The sequence below is a fragment of the Rhineura floridana genome, chromosome 3 (genome assembly GCF_030035675.1).
Source record: "Rhineura floridana isolate rRhiFlo1 chromosome 3, rRhiFlo1.hap2, whole genome shotgun sequence".
Classification (NCBI taxonomy): domain Eukaryota; kingdom Metazoa; phylum Chordata; class Lepidosauria; order Squamata; family Rhineuridae; genus Rhineura; species Rhineura floridana.
Window position 1 is genome coordinate 182,823,336 of NC_084482.1, and position 14,082 is coordinate 182,837,417.

At 43.7% G+C, this 14,082-nt stretch overlaps 1 protein-coding gene across 13 annotated transcripts in view; it reads left to right on the top strand.

Annotated features, from left to right (window-relative positions):
• The window catches only part of CADPS (calcium dependent secretion activator), a 562,280-nt gene that overhangs the window by 235,617 nt on the left and 312,581 nt on the right, over nucleotides 1-14,082 (top strand). For all 13 annotated transcript variants that reach the window (XM_061622068.1, XM_061622066.1, XM_061622061.1 and 10 more), the window contains exon 5: nucleotides 7,664-7,900. In XM_061622068.1, the coding sequence (XP_061478052.1) occupies nucleotides 7,664-7,900 (237 nt within the window). The remainder of the gene's footprint in view (nucleotides 1-7,663; nucleotides 7,901-14,082) is intronic.

The following is a 14,082-nucleotide window of genomic DNA, read 5'->3' on the forward strand; positions in this document are numbered from 1 at the left end:
TAAAAGAGCTAAGAGCTGTTAGGAGTCTCCTATTCCCCTCACAAAGCTACAGTTCCAAGAGTTCTTGGGGGAGAAGGATTCATCACTCAGGTCCATTCATGTCAATGGATCTACTCTGAGTAAACCACTCTGGAAAGTGTAGCTTTGTAAGGGGAATAGGGATCTTCAAAAAATTCTCAGCACCCTTAACAAGCTACAGTTTCCAGGATTCTTTGGCGAAAGACATGGCTGTTAAAGTGGCTTAATAGCGTTTTAAATGTATGGGGTGGTATTCAACTAAGTTTTACTTGGAGTATACCCATTAAAATTAATGAACATGACTAAGGGTGCAATCCAACTCACCCTTTTGCCAGGCTGGGGTGAGTTGGCTGCTGCAGAGCACTGGCTGCACCAGGAGGCTCCTGGCTGTGTCAGGCTCTGCCAGCGGCAGCCCTTCACTGTGGTGGAGATGTGGCTCTGCCAGGAGCTTGCCGGCGCCACCAAGGTTCCGTCAGGGTCAGCCAGCCTGGTGGACAGAGGCCTGGCGGAATGCGTTGGAAGGCCTGAAAATGGGGCATTCCAGAGGTGGGGGGAGGAGCCATGGGGGGTTACATGAGTTTCTTCTTGACCCCTTGACCCCTCCTGATCCCCCTTCAAACTCCGCTGGCCAAAAGACTGGCAGAGTAAAATACTTTTTTTAATGCCTTATTGTGGCCTACAAGGAGCACTTACTCCCCAAGAGGCCTGTTCACCAGAGCCAGTGCTTTCCAGCCAGCTTGAGCGCACAGCTCCTGACAGAGCTCACATTCAGCCAGGCCAGTGGCTTCCAAATGGGAGGAGGATCCCACAGAGCTTTCCACAAGCTCCTCCTCCACCAGCCCCCAGCAGTTGGATTGCTCTGTTAGTTAAGTGCATTAATGTCAATGGGTCTACTCTGAGTAAAACTTAGTTGACTAGCACCCATGGTGTGGTTGTGATCTGTGTTAATTTGCCTGACAGAAAACCTTCCATAAAGAAGGAAATATCTTTCTTCCTTTTTTTAAAAAAAGTGAAAGTCTTTTAACAATCCTTGAATTTGGTGGGAAACCAACAAATATTGGCAATTTGCTTAAAGACGTTTTCCTGGGAGAACTATAGCTTTATTGTTTTTTATTGCTATGAGTCCTTTTTAATGAACTTCTTTTTATTAGTGGATTTTATGTCTTAAGTCAGAAGACATTTATTAAAATCATCTGCTTAGTTCAGTCTCCAGAGCTCTTTCCAGAACTGAACTTTGTGTGCAAAACTGCTGATTGCTGAAATTCAACAGCAGAAAACCTCAGAGGCAAAGACATTCTTGGAGAATGATTCCCAGATGATTCAGTGATACCAGTCACAGAAGTCTTCCCCAACCTGGTGCCCTCATCACTGACCATTAACCATGCTGGCTGGGGATGATGAGAGTTGGAGTATGGAGGGGCCCATGTTGGGGAAGCCTAGGTGAGTGGAACAGGCAGAGTCACAACAAGGACTATACGTGTGCACTAGGCATGTTTATGGGATGTGAGTCCTGGCAAATTTGTGGGATACTAGTGCTCACTCTCTTTGCTCAGGAGAGAGGATATTTCCAAGGGTGTGTTGTGTCTGCTTCAGTAGATATCGCAGCACACATGCAAATCATTATACTATGCTACAGATTCTGCTTCCCACTAGAGCATCACAGGTGCTTGTCACATTTTAGAGATAACTGAAAGGAATTAGCTTGCAAAGGTGATTTAATGCCAGCTTTTCCCACTGGGTATTTTGAAAGCTAGCTTTATTGGTATGGTGGTAACCAGGATAACACAGACATCCTGCCTGTTTGTTTGACACAATAGTACTTATATTCAGCTAGTAGAATTGGGTAGGGGAGGAATCCATGAATTCTTTTTCTCTAACTGCATAAGTATTGGGCATAATGTCTTCGATAGATAATATCTTAAGCAGCTGATCAAGCAGTTGCAGCACTTTATCACTTTGCTGGATTACTCACTCTCAAGCCCTATGTCCATTCAGGGTCCAATTAGACATTGAGCTAAATCATACTCAGAATAGACTCATTGACAGTAATCTAAGTTAGTCATGCCCATTAATTGCAGTGGGTCTACTCTGAGTAGGACTAACATTGGATACAACTAATTACAGGCAAAGTGTGGCTGTCACCAACTAGAAGGTATATGGCTGCTGCCAATCCTCACAACTCCCTGTCTGGTAACTTGTCCAGTAACATATAGTAAAAGCAACACAGTATCATTGCATTCAGCATTTCTCCAAAAGGAGGGGTGGGAAACTGCAGGATGCAATGGGACCATGCCCCATATTCCTTTTATTGGATGTTTCAAAGGAGCCACATGAGGAAACTACAAGGGTTGGCAATACCTATATAACTTCTAGTTAGACCTTCTGCATTGAACTCTAATGGTTCCAGAATTGACTGAGATACTTGCTGTTTCCAGGCATTCTGAACAGGGCTTAAAGCAGGGGAGGTGAACCTGTGGTCCTCCAGATATTGTTGAATTCCAGCTCCCATCAGCCCCTGCCAGAATTGCCAAGAGTCAGAAATGATGGGAGTTGTCATCCAGCACCATCTGGAGGGCCACAGCTTCCCCATGCCTGGCTTAAAGCAATAGGCAAGGAGCATGCATGGATGCACTAGCTCCATCCCCACCCTTATTGCCCTCTGCACGTTCTAGGGTGACTGTCTGCAGGAGGGAAGCCACCTCTGCACATGGAAGCTCCTTTGCACTTCAGAACTCTGATTTTGCCAAATTTCAAAATGCCCAGAAGCCTCTGCATGTAGAGAGAGAGAGCTTCCCCACTGTAGACAGTCACTCTAGAACATGCAGAAGGCGAGAATGACAAGGTTGGGGGCTGAGCTAGCTCATGCGCACTCTCTGCTCCTCGTGTGTTGCCTTAAAGCAGAACACCTAAGTAGAGCTTCTGTCCCTTTTTAGACACTAGGTCAATTCTCAGCACATGCAGTGAACATTTGTATGACAGTCTCTGCTGTATGTGGATTCAAAAGAATGTCTTCAATGTGCCTCTTGCATGTGTGTAGACTTTTTCAGAGTTTCTGGTTGCTTGGAACACTTCCTATGTGTCTACAAGAATATGCCTATAGGCATATTACAGAAATGTGGACAAATGCATATATGGACACACACACACACACACAGAGAGAGAGAGAGAGAGAGAGATTCCTCTTGCAGTATGTAGACAATGAGTCATGCTGACTGAATAGGGCCAGGAAATCTCCCTGAATGGAACAAAAGGCAGAATATTAGTATATGAGATTCTCTATGTATCACTGTCAATGAAATCCACAAAATACTACAGAAGTCATAGGAACATAGGGAGCTGCCATATACCAAGTCAAACCATTGCTGCATCTAACTTGGGGTAGAAACACACTCACTGTTCTGCTGGTTCCAGTGCATTTCTGCCTCTCTCTTCTGAAAATGGGACACACAACACTAGGCAAATCCTGCCCTTTTTACGATAAAACTGGTAGGAATAGCTTGAGTGTTTTTTTTAATAAATTCAGCTTCATGGAGAGTTTGCAACTGATTGGCAGATCACCCTGTTTCCCCTCCAGCCTTCCTACCATACTTGCGTGTTTCTCAGGATGTCCAATGGAGACATTTGGGTTAGATACTGCCCATTGTCCTTTTGTTAAAAGATAAATTCACTGGCGATAGATAGTTAAAACTCTGGCTCAAGGCATGATTGCAGAAATCAGATACTGATTAGTATAAAGTGTGTTCATAACTCATGACAAAAAAACAGGCAGGACATAAAATGGGATAGCTGTATTGTCTGAGAGGTGAGCAGAATGACTTTTGTGATTGATTTCAGTGTATATTAACATGCAAATTGATTCTTAAAATCCTGTGCTAGTAGGTTGTCTGTGGACAGAGACAGGAGTCTTTCTAAAACATCTTGGAGAGGCTGTGCAGTCCAGCATTCCCCAACCTGGTGCCTTCCAAATGTTTTGGACTACAGCTTCCACCATCCCCGACATCTGGCCATGCTGTCTGCGGCTGATGGCAGTTGTGGCCCAAAACCAGGTTGGGGAAGAGGTTAACATAAGAACATAAGAACATAAGGAGAGCCTGCTGGATCAGGCCAGTGGCCCATCTAGTCCAGCATCCTGTTCTCACAGTGACCAACCAGGTGCCTGGGGGAAGCCCGCAAGCAGGACCCGAGTGCAAGAACACTCTCCCCTCCTGAGGCTTCCGGCAACTGGTTTTCAGAAGCATGCTGCCTCTGACTAGGGTGGCACAGCACAGCCATCACGGCTAGTAGCCATTGATAGCCCTGTCCTCCATGAATTTGTCTAATCTTCTTTTAAAGCCATCCAAGCTGGTGGCCATTACTGCATCTTGTGAGAGCAAATTCCATAGTTTAACTATGCGCTGAGTAAAGAAGTACTTCCTTTTGTCTGTCCTGAATCTTCCAACATTCAGCTTCTTTGAATGTCCATGAGTTCTAGTATTATGAGAGAGGGAGAAGAACTTTTCTCTATCCACTTTCTCAATGCCATGCATAATTTTATACACTTCTATCATGTCTCCTCTGACCCGCCTTTTCTCTAAACTGAAAAGCCCCAAATGCTGCAACCTTTCCTCGTAAGGGAGTCGCTCCATCCCCTTGATCATTCTGGTTGCCCTCTTCTGAACCTTTTCCAACTCTATAATATCCTATTTGAGATGAGGCGACCAGAACTGTACACAGTATTCCAAATGCGGCCGCACCATAGATTTATACAACGGCAAGATGATATCGACTGTTTTATTTTCAATACCTTTCCTAATTATCGCTAGCATGGAATTTGCCTTTTTCACAGCTGCCGCACACTGGGTCGACATTTTCATCGTGCTGTCCACTACAACCCCGAGGTCTCTCTCCTGGTCGGTCACCGCCAGTTCAGACCCCATGAGCGTATATGTGAAATTCAGATTTTTTGCTCCAATATGCATAATTTTACACTTGTTTATATTGAGAATTGCATTTGCCATTTTTCCGCCCATTCACTCAGTTTGGAGAGGTCTTTTTGGAGCTCTTCGCAATCCCTTTTTGTTTTAACAACCCTGAACAATTTAGTGTCGTCAGCAAACTTGGCCACTTCACTGCTCAGTCCTAATTCTAGGTCATTAATGAACAAGTTGAAAAGTACAGGTCCCAATACCGATCCTTGAGGGACTCCACTTTCTACAGCCCTCCATTGGGAGAACTGTCCGTTTATTCCTACTCTCTGCTTTCTGCTTCTTAAGGTTGATGTAGGGGGAGCATCAGGGACGTTCCGTGTTTAATAGCTGCCTTGGATTAGAGCTTTGCTTTCTTTGGAGGAAAAGTTTACACAGCTGGGTCTCAGGACTGAAGGTTCTGAAGCATCTCTCCCACTTCCTGTTGCTGTGTCATCAGCAGGGAGGTTGGGACTGCATGAGCACACTAGTAGAAACCATCCAGTGCCCTTGTGGATGTACCTACACAGCCTCAGCCTCGTTGCCACCCTCCCCTGCCCCATCCCATTAAGCAGCCACACCAGCCACTCCTGATGTGGAATGCAACATGATTTGGATTACACTTAGCATGGCCAGGTGAAAAAGAGGACAGGGTTCCTGCATCTCCAATAGCTGGGTAAAAGAGGGAATTTCTTCTCTGAAGAAGCAGATGAAGCTTGGATGACAGGCTACATCTGCTGAAATTCCCTCCTCTAGGCAAGTATTCTTCTTCTCTTTTTCACCTGGCCACCCTAGTTATATCTTCAATATTGGGAGCTTGCAGGAAATAACAGTCAGCTCAGAGAACAATGATTAATAAACACACTTGATTGGTCAGTGTATGTTCACATCTCATGTTGGCCAAACCATCTGTACATTAAACCACAGTTCAGAAGTTGAGAGGAACATATTGTCCTTGTGGTCCTGATTAATCCTAATGGGTAGCAATTTCCAAGTTCAGGTTTTTTCTTCCAGAAATTGTTCCAGTTTCTCAGCCAGTAATTTCAGCACTGCTAAAAAGGATAGTAGCTATTCTATAGAAGAAAAATCACTCTTCAGCAGGCAGTAAGAACTTCCCTACTTAATCAAGGCAACCTCCAACTTAGGTAAACTGTCATTATAACAAACATTATCTTATGTGCTTGACAGAAACCTCTAGCATTCTGTAAGTCTTTAAACAAGCAAGTCTAGAAACGTTTGGCTTTAGGTCATACAGATGTCAAGTAGGCATAGACATAAATAGGCATGCAAAGGGATTTACATTCAGAACCACATTGCATGGACCACTGTGAAATGGGGGAGAGGGGAGAGAAACTGTGTGATGCTATAAAGATTCCTCTGGTGCCTTCTCAACCCCTGCAGTTCCTCAGGGTCTCCCATCAGCAAGTTCTTTTAGTCCTCCCTGCATCCTCAGCACCATCACTGTGGGAGGTATTTCAGCTCAAACATAGTGCACCAGAATTGAATTCCCCCTTGCTCCCTTTCCCCCTTGAAATTTCCAATTCCCTCCCACTAATTACCACTTTGAGCCCCCAAAGTGATTGTAGGTTGGGACTTGGGCTGCCAGTTCTTCCACTTCCACTGGAGTTCAATTTGAACGTGTCCTGCCCGCTGAAGTCAGACACAAACTCAGAGGCGTGCTTTTTAATAGATTTAATAGAAAGTTTCAGTTCAGAGTTCTTCGTGAATCAACTTACAGGTTACACAGAATTCAGCATAATTACTAGGAGTAGCTAGGCATGATTACACTGCACTAAGACATCGCAGCAACTAGTCACGCCCCCTCACCATGCTTAAGTAAGGATGGGCGGGCACCCTACTTGCGCGAACTGAGTGTCACTGTTGAGAACGCATGCACACTCGAATGCTCCTCCCCAGAGGGGCCACGGGGGAGTGTTGAGTTTGCAGGCACAACAGCCTCCGTGAATGAGGTGAGGGTAACTGCTCTGCCTCAGCAAGATCCTCCCCATCACAGGGAGGGGTTTGCACTGTGGCGGCAGCAAAGCAGGTGTCAGAAGGGGGTGAACATTGGATGAAGAGGCAAGTACCTGACTGGGCTGAGCCTCCTCACTGGCAACTGGAGCTATAGGGGTGGAGCTGTCCATGGCATGAGAACTTTCAGAGTCCAGCACGCCTGTAGGCCCATCACTGCAATCATCATCCCATTCAAAGTCCTCCTCCTCCTCATTCTCACCGGTCCACCCCCTTTCTGTGGGGCTCATGACAAAAGGGGAAGGAAGGGCTTCACTTCCTTTTGTCCCAGAAACTGTAGGTGAGGGATTTGGGCTCAGTGATAGTACTCAATAAACCTCTCATTTCTGCTCAAGGCTAGTTCCTGTGCCCTGCCGCTGACAGTAGGAACCATCTTCTGCCATACAATCCCATCCAGTGTAGGCTTTCAATATATCCACATCCTTGGAATATTTATTTCTATATAAACATATGTTATTAGTAGTAGTTATATCAAATTATGGTAGTTAAAACTTGTAGCCATAATATAAGGGCATGAACAGCAAAACAGGTATATTTGGGAAGTCCACATTACCTTCTTCTCCTTGTTTATCTGTTAAATCTACCGTTAGATCTACTAATGTCATTATAAGTGCATGCTAATTTGATGCTTTTGATTATATCTTAATTTTATTTTTGTCTTTCAATTCCAGGAGCGCAAGTTTCCTAAATTTGTATCCAAAGAAATGGAAAACATGTACATTGAGGAATTGAAGTCATCGGTCAATTTGCTAATGGGAAACCTGGAAAGCATGCCAGTGTCCAAAGGTGGCTCCGAGTTCAAGTTACAAAAGCTAAAACGGAGCCACAACACCTCCATCATTGACATGGGAGAAGAAAATGAAAACCAGCTTTCAAAGTCAGATGTTGTGCTGTCCTTTTCCTTGGAGGTAAGATGTATGAAAGAAAAAGGAAAGCAAAAGGAGACAGAAACATGGTCAGAACCCTAAATGCAGTAATACAGTGAATAGTACGTAGGGACAAAGAGAAATATTACAATAGTTATTGTATAGAAATAGAAGAGGACAACAAAACAAAAGATTAGAGAAATTAAAGGGAAATTTAAACCACGAGTAGGGATGTTGAATAATCAACAGGGGAACACACTGACTGACCCAGATGAAATAAAAAGAAGATGGAAGCAATACACTAAAGAACTCTGTAAAAGAGATGCAAGGATGACAGATTCATTCACGGAGGAACCGTATGATGAAGAACCAGAAATTTTAGAATGTGAGGTGAAAGTTGCTCTTAAAATTCTTGGAAGAAAGAAATCACCAGGAACAGATGGCATACCAATAGAGTTGCTACAAGCTACTGAGACTGAAATCTGTCCAAATTTTCCCAGAAATGTGTCAAGAAATATGGAAAACTAAACAATGGCCCACAGACTGGAAGCATCTGATTGTCCTGATGTGCAACCTGTACTCTGGACAAGAGGCTACTGTAAGGACAGAATATGGAGAAACCGATTGGTTTCCAATCGGAAAGAGTGTGAGACGGGTGTATTTTATCACCCTATTTGTTTAATCTATATGAAGAACATATTATACGGAAGGCAGGATTGGACCAAGATGAAGGAGGTGGGGAAATTGAAGGGAGAAATATCAATAATTTAAGATATGCAGACAATACCGTACTACTAGCAGAAATCAGTAATGATTTGAAATGAATGCTGTTGAAAGTTAAAGAGGAAAGCACAAAAGCAGGACTACAGCTGAACGTCAAGAAGACTAAAGTAATGACAGCAGAAGATTTATGTAACTTTAAAATTGACAGTGAGGACATTCAACTTGTCAAGGATTATCAATATCTTAGCACAGTCAGTAAACAAAACGGAGACAATAGTCAAGAAATTAGAAGAAGGTTAGGACTGGGGAGGGCAGCTGTGAGAGAACTAGAGAAGGTCCTCAAATGCAAAGCTATATCACTCAACACTAAAGTCAGGATCATTCACACCATGGTATGCCTGATCTCTATGTATAGATATGAAAGTTGGACAGTGAAAAAAGCGGATAAGAGAAAAATGAACTCATTTGAAATGAGTGTTGGAGGAGAGCTTTGCACATAACATGGACCGCGAAAAAGACAAATAATTGGGTATTAGAACAAATTAAACCAGAACTATTATTAGAAGCTAAAATGATGAAACTGAGGTTATCATACTTTGGACACATAATGAGAAGACATGATTCATTCGAAAAGGCAATAATGCTGGGACAAACAGAAGGGAGTAGAACAAGAAGAAGGCCAAACAAGAGATGGATTGATTCCATAAGGGAAGCCACAGACCTGAACTTACAAGATCTGAACAGGGTGGTTTATGACAGATGCTATTGGAGGTTGCTGATTCATAGGGTTGCCATAATACATAATCGACTTGAAGGCACATAACAACAACAAGATGTATGACTTTTCTACAGATCAATTAGGCATGCTGGCAATACTCATGTAACTAAAAAAAAACCCTCTTAACAATCAATGTCTAGCTAATCAAAGCTTAAAAGAAAAGATTTGTGGGCAGAAATCAGCAAAACAGAAAATAACTCTTTAATACCTGTGCATAAAAACTGAGCAGCAACTAACAGAAATCCCTTTAACATATCTTTAGATTTGCATTCCTTGCAGCCTTGTCAGTACAGTCTACTAGGAGAACATGTAAATGTGAAGTCAAGTAAATTAAAGATTGCTCACTTACCTAAAAATATCTCATTCAAGGATAAATGATCCAAACTTTGTTGATCCAAAGGGGGACCTATTCAGATGGTCCACCCTCGGAAACATATGGAACCTGAAGGATTCCTGAATGCTCTGGGGAATTTCTGGCTGACATGGCTGGTGCGCCTGTTGAACCTGTCGCCACACTGTGGAATGGTGGAGCCATCGACACAATCTCTCCTGAATGCCCTCACTGTCACTGTGGAGCACATAGGTCACCTTGATGCTCCAGTGACCTGCGTGTGATAGGAGGATAGATAGCTAGAGTGCAGGTGGCATAAATATTGCCTGAACCTGAACAGGTGCATGTGAGGACACATTATCATACCATGGGGCAGTTGCAGTGGCAAAGAAAGCCATTACCATTGTGTACACAAGGAGCTGCCTGGCAGAGCTTTTCCAAGGGGTGAATGGGCCCTTGTCATGGGGCCAATAGAGCTCTGACACCCTTGGAAGCCAGCTATAACAACTTTGGGAGGCACTTTTGGGACAAAATTGCTCGGGTTCAGACCAAGTTACATGCCACAGTTAGAGCAAGTCCAGTAGAGCACTGTCTGTTACATCTGTACCGGATCAGTTTCCATTATTTGTTTATTGCAGCCTAAGCATGTGGACAAGCTGCTTGAAGAAGCACAGCTGACCACCTGCCTCCTTGACCCTTGCCCATCTTGACTTCTTAGATCTAGCCATGAGGGGTTGAATAGGTGGGTCCAGGGAGTGATTAATTCTTCACTGGAGTAGGGTAGAGTAGCATCTGCCTTGAAGGAGGTCATGATGCATCCCCTCAATAAGACATCCTCCTTGGCCCAGTGGCAAATATCCCTGTTTTGGACAAGTTAATGGTGGTCCAACTTCAGGCATGCTTGGAGGAGACTGAATATCTAGATCCATTTCAGTCTGGCTTTAGACTCAGTCATGGCACTGAAACTGCCTTGGCTACCCTGATCAATGACACTTGTTGAGAGAGAGATGGGGGAAATGCAACCCTGCTTTTTCTTCTTGACCTCTCAGAGGCTTTTGATCCCATTGACCATGGTATCCTCCTGGAGTGGCTCGGGGAGGTAGTGGTTGGGGGCACTGTACTTCAGTGGTTCTGCTCCTCCAGGGATATCCCCTCCAGGGATATTTCCAGAAAATAGTTATGGGAAGCTTCTGTTCAACACTGTACGAGCTTTCCTGTGGTGTTCTGCAAAAGGTTCCATCTTGTCCCTCATGCTATTTCACATCTATATCAGTGGTTCCCAACCTTTATGAGCACAGGACCCCCTTTATAAGCTGAAAAAAATTCATGACCCCCTCCCCCCAGGGAGGCAGGCTGGCTGCCAGGAAGGAAGGGGGAAAGCAGCCTTTCTTTGCAGGCTTGCTTCTTTTTGCTTCACAAAAAGCCCTCTCCTCTCATTCTAAGTAAGGGCGTTGCCAGTAGCAGCAGTGCAAGGAGATGGGAATCAGTGATAGTAATCCCCACTTCTTCCTGGTAGCCCCACCCTCAGCCTCCTTTGGCATCTGCCATGTATTTTATAGGCAGATGCCTGCCCTTAGTGTGCCTGAAAGATGCTCTGGCGCTTCAGCAAAAGGCCTCCCCTCTTGTTTGGAGCAAGGGGGAGGTGTCATCTGCAGCACCAGTGGGAAGCAGACAGTGTCGAGGGAGTTAAAACTTCTTTAAAAAATAATAATAAATAATTCATTTCTTTACTGTTCACGGCCCCCTCTGGATTACTTCACGGGCCCCCTGGGGGTCCCGGCCCCCAGGTTGGGAACCACTGATCTATATGAAGCCATATATGAAGGCATAGATCATCAGGAGTTTTGGAGTAAAGTGTGTGGAGCAATTCACTCGGAGGTGACTGGAACTGAAGCAGATTGCAAGTTTATTCAAAGCATACAGCACTGAACAGCCAAGCAGTAAACTGCAACTGACTTTCTAAAAGATGGCGCAGGACTTTATAGTCTTTCGAGGAACCAAGACTTTCAAGGAACAAAGACACATTTGGAGCATGTGGAATATACAAGAAATTCCTTTAGTTCAAAGCATCCTAATTATCTATAAGTCGCTAAGGCAGTTGTTAGGGAGTAGCTAGGACATTAGTTAAGGGAGTACTTGCTAACTAGGGGTGTAACACTTTGAAGCTGGCTATCAAGGGCATGCAAGAAACTACAAAGACATGTTCACTTAGCTAACCATTCTATCAGTTGTTTTCCCACACTCTACAGTTTTAACACTCAGACACAGGCAGAAAGCATATTTTCAGATACCCAGAATCTTCTACATCCTGGTTATTTTAATTCCACAAATGTCACCAATATTTATTTATTTATTTATTTATTTTATTTCATTTTTAAACCGCCCATAGCGAATAGCTCTCTGGGCGGTGTACAAAAGATTAAAAGTACAGTAATATGCAGAAGATACCCAGCTCTGTGCCCTCTGAATCAAGAGAAGCAGTTGAGATGCTAGACAGGTGTCTGGAGGCAGTGATGGGCTGGATGTGGGCCAACAAGCTGAAGCTGAATCCTGAAAAGACAGAAGTGTTAATGTGTTCCAAGTTCTTGAGTCCAGGAAGATGACCTGTTCTGGATGGGGTTGCACTCCCCTGGAAGCAGCAGTTTTGTAGCTTGGGGATACTCCCCGATCTAGCATTGTCACTGGAGGTTCAAGTGGCCTCAGTGGCTAGGAATGCCTATCTCTAGCTCTGATTGATTCATCAGATATGGCCCCTTTTGGAAAAGAGTTGACTTGCCCACAGTACTCCATGCTCTGGTAACTTCCAGATTGGATTATTGCAATGCATTCTAGTGGGGCTGCCCTTGAAGATGACTCAGAAGCTTCAGCTGGTCCAAAAGGCAGCGGCCAGATTACTGGCTAGGGTTCCTTTTAGAACTCATATAACCCCTGTTCTAAAACAGTTGCATTGTTTGCCAGTTCACTTCTGGGCCCAATTCAAAGTGCTCATGTTAGTGTTGAAAGCGCTAAATGACTTAGGCCCCAAATATCTTAGAGACCATCTCCCTCGCTACAGATCCTCTTGGATGTTCAGATCAGCAGAGGGAGCCTTCTTGGTAGTTCTGACGCTCTCAGAAGTGCTCTGACTGGCAGTGACTCTTCAGGGTTTTAGATGGGGGACATTCCCTGCCCTACTTGGAGATGCCAGGGACAGAACCTGGGACCTTCAGCATGCAAAGCAGATGTTCCGCCACTAAGCTACAGGCCTTCTCCAACCTGGAAAATGTTATTTGTTTGACTCTATAACAGTGCTCCTTACATGTTTTCCCCATCTCCATTTCAGCCAGCAGTACACTTTATTTTGCATATTGCAAGAAAATGTTGATTTGTTTGGGTCAAAAATAGATATTCTGGGAGAGAGTATTTTAATATTCATTAGAGTTGTTTCACAGGTCTTTTTTGATACTGGTGTCTGAATTACTAAATCTTCTTTCTTCATGTTTTTTGCATTTGATCATTGCTAATTAGAGGTGTCACCTACATTTTAGAGGACACCTTGATTTCTAAGTATCAAAAATTGCAGCAAGCACAAGTTTTACAATTTATATTCACACATATAATTTTAAAATTTATAAATGTACAGTTAATTTGAATTGAATAATGTGTGTTTGCTATGTAACATACAGGGCGGTCTCAAATTCAAAGATGGAGTAGTCCGCTCCCCTCTCTTGGCTTTTTTACACACTCCTGTTTTTTCCCCTTCTCTCCAAGAATAGTCACAGAAATATCCAATAACCCAGGAGACATCCATTGTCAGGCAAAACTCATTGATGCACCCACATCCATATTTATATCTCTTTCTAGAACAGTCCTTGCCTCTCTGTTGTATGACATGGAACCCATATGACTGCCCACTGCTCCAACATTGAGAGGAACATCATCACTTGGGCTATACTACACTGCAACCAGTTCCCAGTGCTGATCATTCCACTAATTAATTATGGGCTCACATTTTGAAAGGGGAAAACATATTTGGGCTGCACAGGCACATAGCAAGGATTTTTCAGCACTGCTTTGGTGTATATAATTTTGTGTTAGGAAAGGGGGGCAGATGGCAGGACCACAGCATAACACAGGGGCATCACAGCCATGTGCTTACAGAGCTATAGTTCTCAGTAGGGATGGAAGGATCTGTCAATTTCAGTTCTCTCGGTTTCAGTTTTTTCAGTCTTAAATTCCATTTTCCACACTTCTGCAGCAATTTACAAATTTTTTTTGAAAAAAAAATCCTCATGACAAATCTTTGGCATTTGAGTGTGAATTTCTCCTAATAACATTTCTGCATGCAGTTTTTACTAATGTGCACATTTTGCAAGCAATTTCTCCTAATGTTATGCATTTTTGTATATTATT